Source organism: Bidens hawaiensis, unplaced genomic scaffold, assembly GCF_021521415.1.
Source record: "Bidens hawaiensis isolate Kalapana, Puna unplaced genomic scaffold, B.hawaiensis_p1.1 tig00024349_1, whole genome shotgun sequence".
NCBI lineage: Eukaryota > Viridiplantae > Streptophyta > Magnoliopsida > Asterales > Asteraceae > Bidens > Bidens hawaiensis.
Window position 1 is genome coordinate 189,038 of NW_027493840.1, and position 12,023 is coordinate 201,060.

General features: G+C 35.9%; 1 protein-coding gene across 1 annotated transcript; it reads left to right on the forward strand.

Annotated features, from left to right (window-relative positions):
- Positions 1–1,559: 1,559 nt before the first annotated feature.
- LOC143569145 (uncharacterized) lies at positions 1,560–4,719 on the forward strand. The gene is made up of 2 exons (XM_077055127.1): positions 1,560–1,834; positions 2,654–4,719. Exon 2 carries the CDS (start codon positions 2,669–2,671, stop codon positions 4,466–4,468), a length of 1,800 nt encoding a protein of 599 aa, XP_076911242.1. The 5' UTR covers positions 1,560–1,834; positions 2,654–2,668; the 3' UTR covers positions 4,469–4,719.
- Positions 4,720–12,023: the final 7,304 nt, after the last annotated feature.

Below are 12,023 nucleotides of genomic sequence, written 5' to 3' on the forward strand. Positions count from 1 at the left end.
ATTTTTATCTAATTTTCTTTTCTTTTTTATCTTTTTTTACTCTTTTGGCACCTACACTTTTCACACTTTACAAATATATCACAATGTATTTTTTAGTTTTAACTCTCAACATTTTTCCACTTTCAATTTTGGACTCATGTACTTTTCGTCTTTTACAATTTTTTTGTTTAACATTTCCGGCTAAATTTAATGAGTTAACACGCTACAACCCGTGTGTGTGTTGTTCATCGTTTTTATGTCCATTTTCCCATTTAGCGGTCCCGTCGCAACGCGTAGATGTTAAGTTGACTTAATTTTTTTTTATATATATTATGTGTTAACACGACGCAATGATCGTGTGTGCTTCAACATTTTTTACATGTGATTTTTGTTCGATTTTCTTAATGGTTAATGAAAGTTACTCACAACTGGTGAGGGGAATGTGACCGAAGGCAGTGGCGGTGATGGTGGTAACATCATGGTTTCGAGTTGAGTGAATGTGTAAATACATGGTTTTACACCCTTGCTGCAACGTGCATATAATATGGTTTTTAAGAAACTATATAGTAGTTTATGATGATTATGTTGTAAAGTTTTAAGTTTTGTTTGTAAACATTTTAATATGTAACATCATTTTTTGTAAGTTTATGTCTAAAATATGAATTGTCATTATAAATCATGTTGTTGTTTCAAAAAACATATTAAAAATATCTTGTCGTTTTAAATTATATATTTGTTTACTTGACGATTAATATATTTCTGCCCATGTCATACACAGTTCAATAATATAGTATAAAACTAAAGAAATTACAAAAGAGGACACATGCAAGGTGTAAATAGACGTGTATCACAACAAAGCGCAACAAAGATGGTACAACATCATAAGCAGGAAGAACAAATTTAGAAGCACAATCCTCCCATTTAATATATATATATATATATATATATATATATATATATATATATATATAACTAAGTCAATAAAAGTATAGGCAAAATGGATAATAATAATAATAATAATAATAACAATAAAAAGCATAACTTACCAAACAATAACAATTTACATCATCAGTATAACCAATGAAACTTTTAGCTTTCACTTTCATAGGCAATGCAATCTTAATATAATAGAGGAATAACTTTGCGTCTCCCTAACCTTCATTTACGTTTTTTACGTTTTCAAACTAATTTACGTTTTTTATGGTTTCAAACTAATTTTGGTTATTGTAATTGAGGTAAGTTGTTTGTCATGTTTATCCGGTGTTACTTTTACGTTAGAACATAATTGTCTATAATGAAAAAGTAAATATTAGTAGTGTTTAGCCGGAGTTAGTTTTATGTTAAAACATAATTTTCTATGATAACGAAAGTAAAAATTAGTAGTGCCACAAGTTAAATTGCGAGTACAACCAAACATTATCCTTTTAACTATAATAAAAAGAAGGTATCACAACTTTAATAATATAAAAATTAAATTTGTGGGTTACAAATTAATTTGATGTAAATAACCACATTTGTTATTAAATATATATCACCATGTATTATTCACGTATTTACTAGACTACCATAGTTTTAATTATTATTATTCCAATAGTGCATGTCACCGGCTTTTTCGCCGGAATATCCAATCTCTCCCGCCGGTGACCGGAATTCCGCAATCACATTTATTTTGGGGTTTTAAATCTACCCAATATTAATATTATTTTATTATAAATAAATAATTACAAGGTATATTTATTTTCACTTTGTATAAATTTATAAAAGTTAAGCTCGTAGATCTGAAGCAAATCTAATTGAATCTGATAAGGGTTTTCAGATCTTGTTGATGTTCAGTTGCCGTTAGATGCAGATTCAAGTAAGATTTATTTTTCTTTAATTCTGTGCTTAATTATTGAAATATTTTTGGGTTATTGATTATGTTTCATTTTTGCTCAGATATTGTGTTCTGATCTGGGTTATGGGTTTTTGATTACCAATTTGACTTAATTGAAAATATGTTGACTTAGATTAAATTTGGGGAAATTAAAATTAGGGCTTTTGTAATTAATCTTATAATTAACATATTTTTGAAGTTGTATTGTTAATTAAGCATCTTTGATTGGACAGATTTGATAAATTGTGTAGGCCTGGCAAGGGGGTCGGGTCAGTGAGTTCGGGTTACTGGTTAGATGAGTTTGCGTCAAAATGAGTCGATTTAAAAAGGTTTTTTTTTGGTTCAGGTTGGGACGGGACACGTTCGGGACAGAACGGGTTGTGTCATAATGGGTCCGGGTCGAAACAGGTTGATTCAAAAAAGGGTTATGTTGGTTCTGATCGGAACGGGTTTTGGTCTAAAGGAGCTCGGGTCAGAAAGGGCTGATTTAAGAAATGGTATAAAAGGAGAATTTCAATTAATTTGACTAGAATTCCTTCATTCTGACCCGTTTGAAACATAACACCAATCTATTCTGACCCGTTTCATTAGATAGGGTTGTTTCAATCAACTCACTCTGACCTGTTCTATGAAAAATAGTCACCCTTATCAACCCTGTTTTGAATAGGTGGGTCAAAATTGGCAGGCGTAATGCCTGTTAATGATTATGTAACTTAATGTATGAATTCTTACTATTTTCTTTACAAATTTTGTATACATTTATAGTTTCGTAACTTTTTATTGGCATATTTATTATTACAGGGTTAAACATTTGAAATGGATCCAACGATACAAGAAGCACTTAGAGCTAAAGAGAATGCAGAGAAGTTGTTTTTAGTTAAAGATTTTTCGGGTGCCAAACAATATGCGTTACGGGCTCAAACATTATGCCCTCAACTTGAAGGCATATCTCAAATGGTGGCTACATTTGAAATACACGCAGCTACCAACACAAATAATAATCAAGAAATTGATTTCTATTCGGTTCTTGGATTAGACCCGTCAGCGGACAAATCATTATTAAAAAAACGTTACAAAAAAATGGCGGTTCTTCTTCACCCTGATAAAAACAAAACGGTGGGGGCAGATGAAGCATTTAAACTTGTATCTGAAGCGTGGGCCGTGTTATCTGATAATGTGAATAGAAGTTTATATGATGCCAAAATAAATAATCACTTGTCTTCTGCATTGCATTCTGAGACTGTAAGGCTTGACACCTTTTGGACGGTGTGTACCTCGTGTCGGGTCCAATACGAGTATCTTAGAAAGTATGTTAATAAACGGCTTTCGTGTAAGAACTGTCGAGGGGTTTTTGTGGCTGTTGAGACGGGCACGGCTCCGGTTACTTACGCTCCATGGTCATATACGTCTGAGAATGGTTATTCAAACCATGCGTATAACATGGGCCCATCAGTATGTGTTACTGGAAATGGGTCGGCGGTTGTTCATCCGACACAAGGGTACAAGTATGGAGGATCCGGGTCGTTTCAGTGGAATACTAATCCAGCTTCGTCCACTTTGGATCCTAATGGTTTGACTTTTAAATCGGTCAACACGAGTAGGCAAAAAGTGAGACTAAACGCAGGTCCTAGTGAGACCGTGGGTCCCAAGATGGGTCGGCCTCCCAAGAAAAGAAAAATGGAAAATGGGGAAACGGCTTTGAAAACCGAACTGGATTCGGTTACAACTAAGTTAAATGGAAATGGCGGAAATGATATTTTAACGAGACAATACGTTGTTCCACCTGCGATTGATGCAAGAAAATTGTTAATCGATAAAGCGAGGTCGGTAATTCTTAACAAGTTGAAAGAAATGAAAACCGATCCCGCTTTGAAAGCTGGTAACAACGGAAAACCGCTTAAAAAAACGAGCTCAATGGCGATAACGGTTCCAGATCCCGATTTTCACGATTTTGACGCGGATCGATCCGAGGAAGCGTTTAAGTCTCGACAAATATGGGCTATATACGATGAAGAAGACGGGATGCCTCGTTTATACTGTCTGATTCGCCAAGTCATCTCGGTCAAACCGTTTCAACTTCACATCACGTATTTAAACTCATTACCCGATGCCGAGTTCGGGTTTAACAAATCGTGTGGAAGTTTCAAGGCAGCCCATTCGGTCTATGTTGACCAAGTCAACATATTTTCCCATCTTTTGGGCCGAGAGAACACAGGCCGAGGTGGGTGTGTTAAAATTTACCCGAAAGGGGGCGATATATGGGTGGTTTATCGAAATTGGAAAAAAAAAAGTTTGAAAAAAGCTAAGCAGTATGAAATGGTGGAGATTCTTGAAGATTATAATGAAAAAGTTGGAGTTTGTGTGACACCTTTGGTTAAATTACAGGGGTATAAAACTGTTTATCAAAGAAACCCGAATAAGAACGCGGTTCGGTTAATACCGCGAAAAGAAATGGTTCGGTTTTCGCATCAAGTTCCGGCTTGTGTGTTAAAAGGTCAAGCTTTGAACTTGCCAGATGGGTGTTGGGATCTTGACCCTGCGGCTACACCCGAACAGCTTCTTCATGAGAATGTAAAGAAGGTTGGAGCGGAAGGGCATTTTGGTAATTCACTTTGATGTGAGGGGTTGATAGTGTATAGATCCTTACACATTTAGGTAGGTCAGGTGGAAGTGAAAGGGGTCATAAGATGATCCCGGCTGTTGTGTTTATGTTTGGTTTTTAAGATGATTTAATGTTGGTTGAGGATGTTGTAGTGATTACCTGTTATATCAATGTTAGTTAATAGGTTTTAGATGTACCGATTACCTTTATACCATTATGCATTGGTGGGTTGTACTTTCGTTTTAGTCTTGTTCGTTTTTTCGTAAAGTGACCGTAGTCGAGCTTGGGTGATTGGATATGACAATGCATTGCCGGGTTGTAAACTCAAAACCCATCATGGATATTATGAAACTCGTGTAAAAGATAAACGTTAGCTACAAATTGTAAGAACAAAGAAATTCAAAGAAAGGAAAGCACTCCCAGAGTCCCAGATCCTTGTTTACCGGTTGCTTTAAGTACCATCGATACAATGACTAATTACACCTACAATCCTAATACTATGCTATTATTACAGTTGACCCCTTTTAGTATTTAATACCTAGCATAAACTATATATTAGACGGTTTAGAATGTTCATATTGAGTCTTTGGTTCAAAAAAGTGTTACGCTTTCATATTTATATTTTGTATACTCTCTTCATGAATCCTAGATTTTGTAGAAAAACACCAATGTACGTAGCCTCCTCATATGGTGGATAGAGTTGTCTATACTACTTTTTTATTTTCAAATTTGTATAAAGTTTATAAAAGGTTAATAAGATTAAACTTTTAACCCTCTCTTTCTTTACAGAGGGTGTATATAATAGATAAAATGTGTGTTAAAGAGTGTATGAATATAAAAAATAGGGTGTGTGAATAACCATTGCCAACTTTTAATGTATTTGGGAGAAATATGTGGGCAGTGGGGATGGTCTAACGCTCCATACATGCAAAGGTGGATCTCTTCCCATTTCAATCCTCCATGCAAATATCACGACATTTCTTGACACAAACCTATAAAAGGACCCGACAGGCCTTTACCATCCTCTATCCGACTTTTGAGGCTTTTAACTGAAAAGCCACTACCTTCATCTAACCCTAGACTAACCGATCATTACCCGGATTTAACATATGATATGTTGGCAAACCAAGAGTAGGTTCCTCAACTCGTCTATCTTTGTCGAGGCGAATATTGCGGTTGAGTGAGTTGTATGTTCAATTTGTGGTGAGGTAGAGAAGTACGCGGAGCACCTTTTTTGTTGCATGTAGCAGTCGGTTTAGGAGTGCCGAATATCTTCGTTTTCTCGGTTGTGTTTTGCTAGAAGGAAACTGTTAAATTAGCAAGTGAATATCAAGAACCAAAGACACATCAATCTTAAACAAACTGTTCGACTATTTGTTTATTAATTGAAAAACAAAAGAAGACTACTAAACAAGAAACACATAAAAAGGTTTATATAGTACTCTAATCCTAATTCTACTCCAACACAGCTGCCTGTCAACTCAATGTAAACTTCAAACTTATCTTTATTTTAAAACAATAAAGTAAAAATAATAAACCAGACTTAACCCTCAAGTTATTATGTTTCATTTAAACCCTTGAGCTTTTAGATCTCCTCCAAACCACCCTTTCGAGATCAACCGAATCGCCCTTTGATGTTGTAATTTTATCACTCCCTCTCAACATCAACATCAACATCAACTTCCATCTTCACTTTCCTGCAAAACTCCATTAACTTTGGTCCCGGTTAAATTTTAGTAAACATATCCATTAATTGATCTTATTAATTGATGTTGAGTATTAATATACTCCATGTTCACTTCTTTCTGCAACACTTTCTCTCTCACAAAGTGGTAATGAACCTCGATGTGTTTCGTTCTCTCGTGAAAGGTTGGATTCTCAGCAAGTTTAACTGATGACATATTATCACAAAACAAAGTTACCTCATCATTTTCCAACTCCTAGTTCAGATCTTTCATCAATAACCTTAGCCATGCCAATTCTTGAGTAGCCATAACAGCCGCTCGGTATTCGGCCTCGGTAGTAGACAACGACACGGTCGGTTGTCTTTTGCTACATAAACATGTAGCCGGTCGTGGACCCTACGTGTATCTAAATCCTCGGCATAGTCCGCATCGCTATAACCAACAAGTTCAAGTTTCTAGTGCTGCTTGAATTTAATACCATAATTTAGAGTAGACTTAATATACCTTATAACTTGTCTTGCAGCTTCCAAAGGCGGTTTTCGTGCTTCTGCATATACCGACTTAAGACGCCTACAACAAATGCTAGATCCGGCCTCATTAGTGTAAGATAAATTAAACTACCAATTATCTTCCGGTACATAGTGGCATCCTCCAACTCTTTTCCTTTGTCTGCACTCAACTTTATTACTATATCCATAGGAGTATTTGAAGGTTTTGAGTCAAGCATACCAAACTTGACAAACAAATCATAACAATAACGGTTCTGACTTAGAATGAACTTGTCATTTTTATACTCAATTTCTAGACCAAGTGAAAGACCCACAAACTAATAAATAGTTATAGCAATTGTTTACATTAATTATCGAATCAAATTCACTTAATTAGTTATGCTATAGTGAACATATAAAATACTAAACTTAAAGTTAATTTATAAGCTAAATAATTACCTAAGTTATATTATATCATATGGAATTTTCTTTTAAAATAGTTATAGTTTGGTTCATATGAAACTAAAAGAAATAATAATTGTAATATTTAAGAAGTAAAAGGATAATGGTAAAGAATCTTAATAAGGACTGGGATGAAACAAAATCACATGACCAAACCTACTCTATTACTTTTTTTAGAAGAATGTCTCCTTGAGTCACCAAACTTATCAACTAAAAGTGTGTGCATATTACCATTCCTTTACTGTAAAAATTGAGTTTGTATTCTCTACACATCATCATTTAACTCTCTCTTCAAGAAAACTACCACTCTAAATTTGAACCTATGTCGAGACGGCTAATATACAACCAACCACTATTGAAAGGTATTTCTTCAAACAATATTAATATACTGAACATTATATAAAGTTAAATTCTTGTTTAGACTATTACTACTTAATTACAAACCACTCTAAATTCGAACCTATGTCGAGACGGCTAATATACAACCAACCACTATTGAAAGGTATTTCTTCAAACAAGATTAATATATTGGACATTATATAAAGTTAAATTCTTGTTTAGACTACTACTATTGCTGCTGCGGTTGCTGCTCCTGCTACCGCTACAACAACTACTACTACTACTAACAACAACAACAATAATAATAATAATAATAATAATAATAATAATAAAATTACACAATGACACTATGAGATTTTAAAATTTTATTTATTATTTTGAAAATATAATAATTTGAATACTAGTGAACTAACCTTTCGGTATTATAAACTCATACTGGGCAACTATTTTGTTAATCACGAATAAGATCTAAACGATATCGATTATCAATTATAGATCTAATACTTTAATGGATCTAGTTCATGAGGTACTCTTAATTAGTTATATATATATATAGGTATTAGTTATTAGATATGTGTATTAGTAATAGTTTATGTGAAGAATTGAGAGAGATAATTTGGACAGAGGTTCGTTACCGTTAAACTCAAAACTTAAATTACCAGGGGTATGAACACCCCTATATATGGACGATGGAACCAATTCGTTACACAACCCGTAACGAATTGGATCTAGTTCGGTAACTTACAGACTCTATGAAGGAAACATAACGAATCTTTGATTCGTTATACCCCATTAGTCAACATTCTATGACGAATGCGAACATACATAACGAACTAACAGTCCATTCGTTAAACATCCTTAACGAATGGGCTTTACATTAAACGAACTGGCTAATTCGTTAAACCTTAACGAATTAGCCTTACATTAACGAACTAACATAAATTACATAAATATCTTTTCATTATAATAATAATAAATACAAAACGATAAATACAAATACTCGAGACGAAAAAAACCGTGCACTAACAAACACCCCCTCGTCTTGAGCTCTTTGTCTTTGAATTACTTGAAGCGCCTTGATTGCTAGTCTCTGCAACTATGAATCCCAAATTCGTGACACACACGTACGACACGCTGGAATTGCATAGCCAGGTTGTAGTCTTCACGGTGCTCGATCAAGATCTTGTTCTTAAATAGCACATCATTGTCTGTCTCTGATAAGTTAATGAGCCACATTGGATCGATAACTCGTATAAAGCTTGTTTTCAGCCCTTTTCCCAGCACAATAACGGCCTCGCCAGTACGGTTGTCATAGTATCATCGGTTGAAGGAGAGATGCAAACTCTGTGGGAACGTCTTCATCGGTACTTCTTTCATCGTCTTTGGCGGTTTTACCTTAAGTACCAGTTTCCTCCAACCCGTACGTGGATCAATCTCGTTAATACGCTTACATATCAGAATACGCGTCTTAAAGAACTTGAACCTGCGGTTTACTTCGAACAACAGATGTTGGTGAAACCATTCTGCATTATGATTTCCACCGCGGTTCATAAAAGGTCGATTCGCGAGGGTACGCACATCCCAACGCGGTAATGAGAGAACGCTAGTGATGTTCTAATAATACTGGACACGCCCATTTGATAATGCAGACCTTTATTTCAGAATCATAAAGCCAGGATACAATATCACCTTTAACAGTCGACACAGTTTTGAATTTGGTCTTCTGATTAGCTTTAGCACGTGCGATAGCGTCCTGCTTCTGTTCTTCATCCACGTATCTGTACACCTTAATAATATTACGTGTTCTCTTGTTTCTGCACGCAAACCAACCTTGGATATCAGCAACTGACGGATTATCATTTTGTTCAAACATCTTGCTTTACCCTTTGACACTTTTTCCAAATGGTCTTCAGCAGCTTTGACATTTTCTTCATTGAAAGTAGGAATATCCTTATCAACATTGAATCTTTGATAAAGATCGGGTTACTCCTTTGCTGTCACATTCTCAACCTCGACCTCCTTATCTTCGTATATTAATGACGTATTCATAGCAATCGTCTGATCTTGTAAGAATTCCTCATCATTCAACACCTCTACATCCTCTTCAGCTTCTAACATATCAAGCTCTTCATCATTCAAACCCAGCCGTATCGAAATCTGCTCACGTGTCAGGGACTTGTCAACAAACTGTCCCACCTCAATCTCATCTGTGTTCACCATACTCCTCACCACCCCCGTGTTATCCATATATAATACTGTATTAGTCTTTATCGACTCGATTGGTTGTGTCGTTGAGTCTTGATAAACGACCAACTATTTATCTAAATTACCAACCCCACTTATTCCAGCACCGAAGGATGAGCCGTGAGCTTGTTTCGGCTCACTACCTCCAGCTCCCGAGGCATCAGGATCTTCATCATCATTCTTTAGCTTCTTTAGTACATCTTCTTTGCATGTCAGCTGCAAAATAAGATCCTCTTGCTCTTTGATTTTCACCCCTCTGAGCTGTAACAATTTCACGCTGTAACAATTTCACGAAGCTCTTTCGTCTCCTTCTGACAATATGAGACGAAACCCATCAGACGCCGTTAATTCAGCATCATTTGCTCTTGAGCTTGACGATTGCAGCCATTTGATTCTCTTAAAGGTGAATCAAACTCAAGAGCATGTTCATTTAATTTTCGTGGGGCATAACATGGAAAGATGGAGGGATTGGCTGCACAGGACCTTGAGGACGATTAAGTTTCATGAAAGAAATGTCCATAGGCTGTGTGCATCATAGTCGGTGTTGGAGAAACCACCAATGTTGAAGCAGTAAGCCTTGGTAATGTAGATAAGATGGATTGAGGAATCATACCAAGCCTAGGATCTGAAGTAAGTGTAGTCGTCAAAGTCAGTTCCAGAGTGCTAGTAGTAAGCGGAACCATCGGTCTTTGAAAAGCAAACTACCTTGGAATTTGAGGACCAAATGAAACACCAGCATCTTCGCTTATAGGACATTTGGATGGCTCACCACTAGACACCTCTTTCTCTTTACGCTTCCGTTGAGCAGCTTGAACAGTAACTGCCTCAACTTCAGCACGTCGTTGAGTATCATCTCCACCTTCATCACCATCATCATTACCATCATCGTTCCCACCTGGACCCTCTTCACGCTCGGAATCTGAATCATCGTGGATCCAGCGATCATTAGAAGGACATTCGTTTGCTGGATCAGATAAATGACCAATCAAGCGTTTGTTCCTTGGATGAGGATCTTTCCGATACGACTTCATTCTCTTGACAGTATCAGCAGTCATGTGCTCCAACTTGAGCACATCATCCACCAAAGTATGATCAATCACCATATTCGGAATCAGGTCTTGAACGATCAACTGAATAAAACACGGATACATCAAAAATTTACCACGTCGATTCTTGACAAGGCAATTCTCTTTGAGATGATAGAAGATCATCTCCGAGAAGTTGAACGGCTTGTTTAAGATCAACGCGACGAATGCCGATTGGAGCATGATACGACACTCATCAAATCCACCCTTCCATCCACCAAGGCAATGAATTAGAATGTGTAATAAGTACTTGTATGTGGGACACAAGTACGCCTTGTTATACATGGACATGTCAAGTTTGCCAGCATAGAATACTCGGCCGAACAAACCATGAATCAACTCTTTATCAAACTCGCTTGGGTTGTCCATATTATCTCCAAACTGCAGCACCCGTCTGATGACTCCATGAGTAATAATGATAGACTGCACGTTAACTTTAGCAACAATGTGGTTCTCGAACTTAATGTAACGTGCCGAGTTCCAGAATGGACGAACAATGCTAAAATGAACAATTGGCCTAGCAGTCACAACATAATGAATACGAGAGCGTTGTATGAAGCCCATCCAATCTCCAAATAAGTCCTCGTTAGCAAAGTTCGTTCCGACAAAAGCACATATATTATGCTTTTTGTCGAACAGTAATAGAGGGAGATCCGGTACTTGTTGTTGTTGTACCGGTTGTTGCTCAATTGCAGGAGGATCTTGAATGATCTCATCAGCCATAACTAAAAAATATATAAACCTGAAATTTAGTAAACGAACAATAAATAATTAATTTTGAAAATCCAAAATAAGTCTAAGTATGATTCGTTAAGCTTATTGATTCGTTATAACGAATCAGGTACTTCGTTATAAAGAATTACTTAGTTCGTTAGTTATACAGAACCACGAACTAGTCATAACGAATTAACTTTGTAGACATAACGAAAAAAAGAACAAATGTGAAGTAATTAGTTATATAATTCACGAAGGAGTTAATTCGTTATGTCATCAATGACGAATTAAACACGAAAGGTATTGAATTCGTTACAAAGTAACGAATCATCACCAATAAGTTATGACCTTTGACTAATCAGAAGTCAAGGTCAAAACTAAGATGAACTTGAAAGTCAAACATGCAATTCAGATAAATTGAAACATGTATGACGATATAATGAGCTGCAATAACCTTAAATCAAATTGGAAACACATCGATAATTGATATGTGTAACCCATTCAGACTAAAACACAACATTAGTTAGGTTAAATAAAAATATATATTTATAA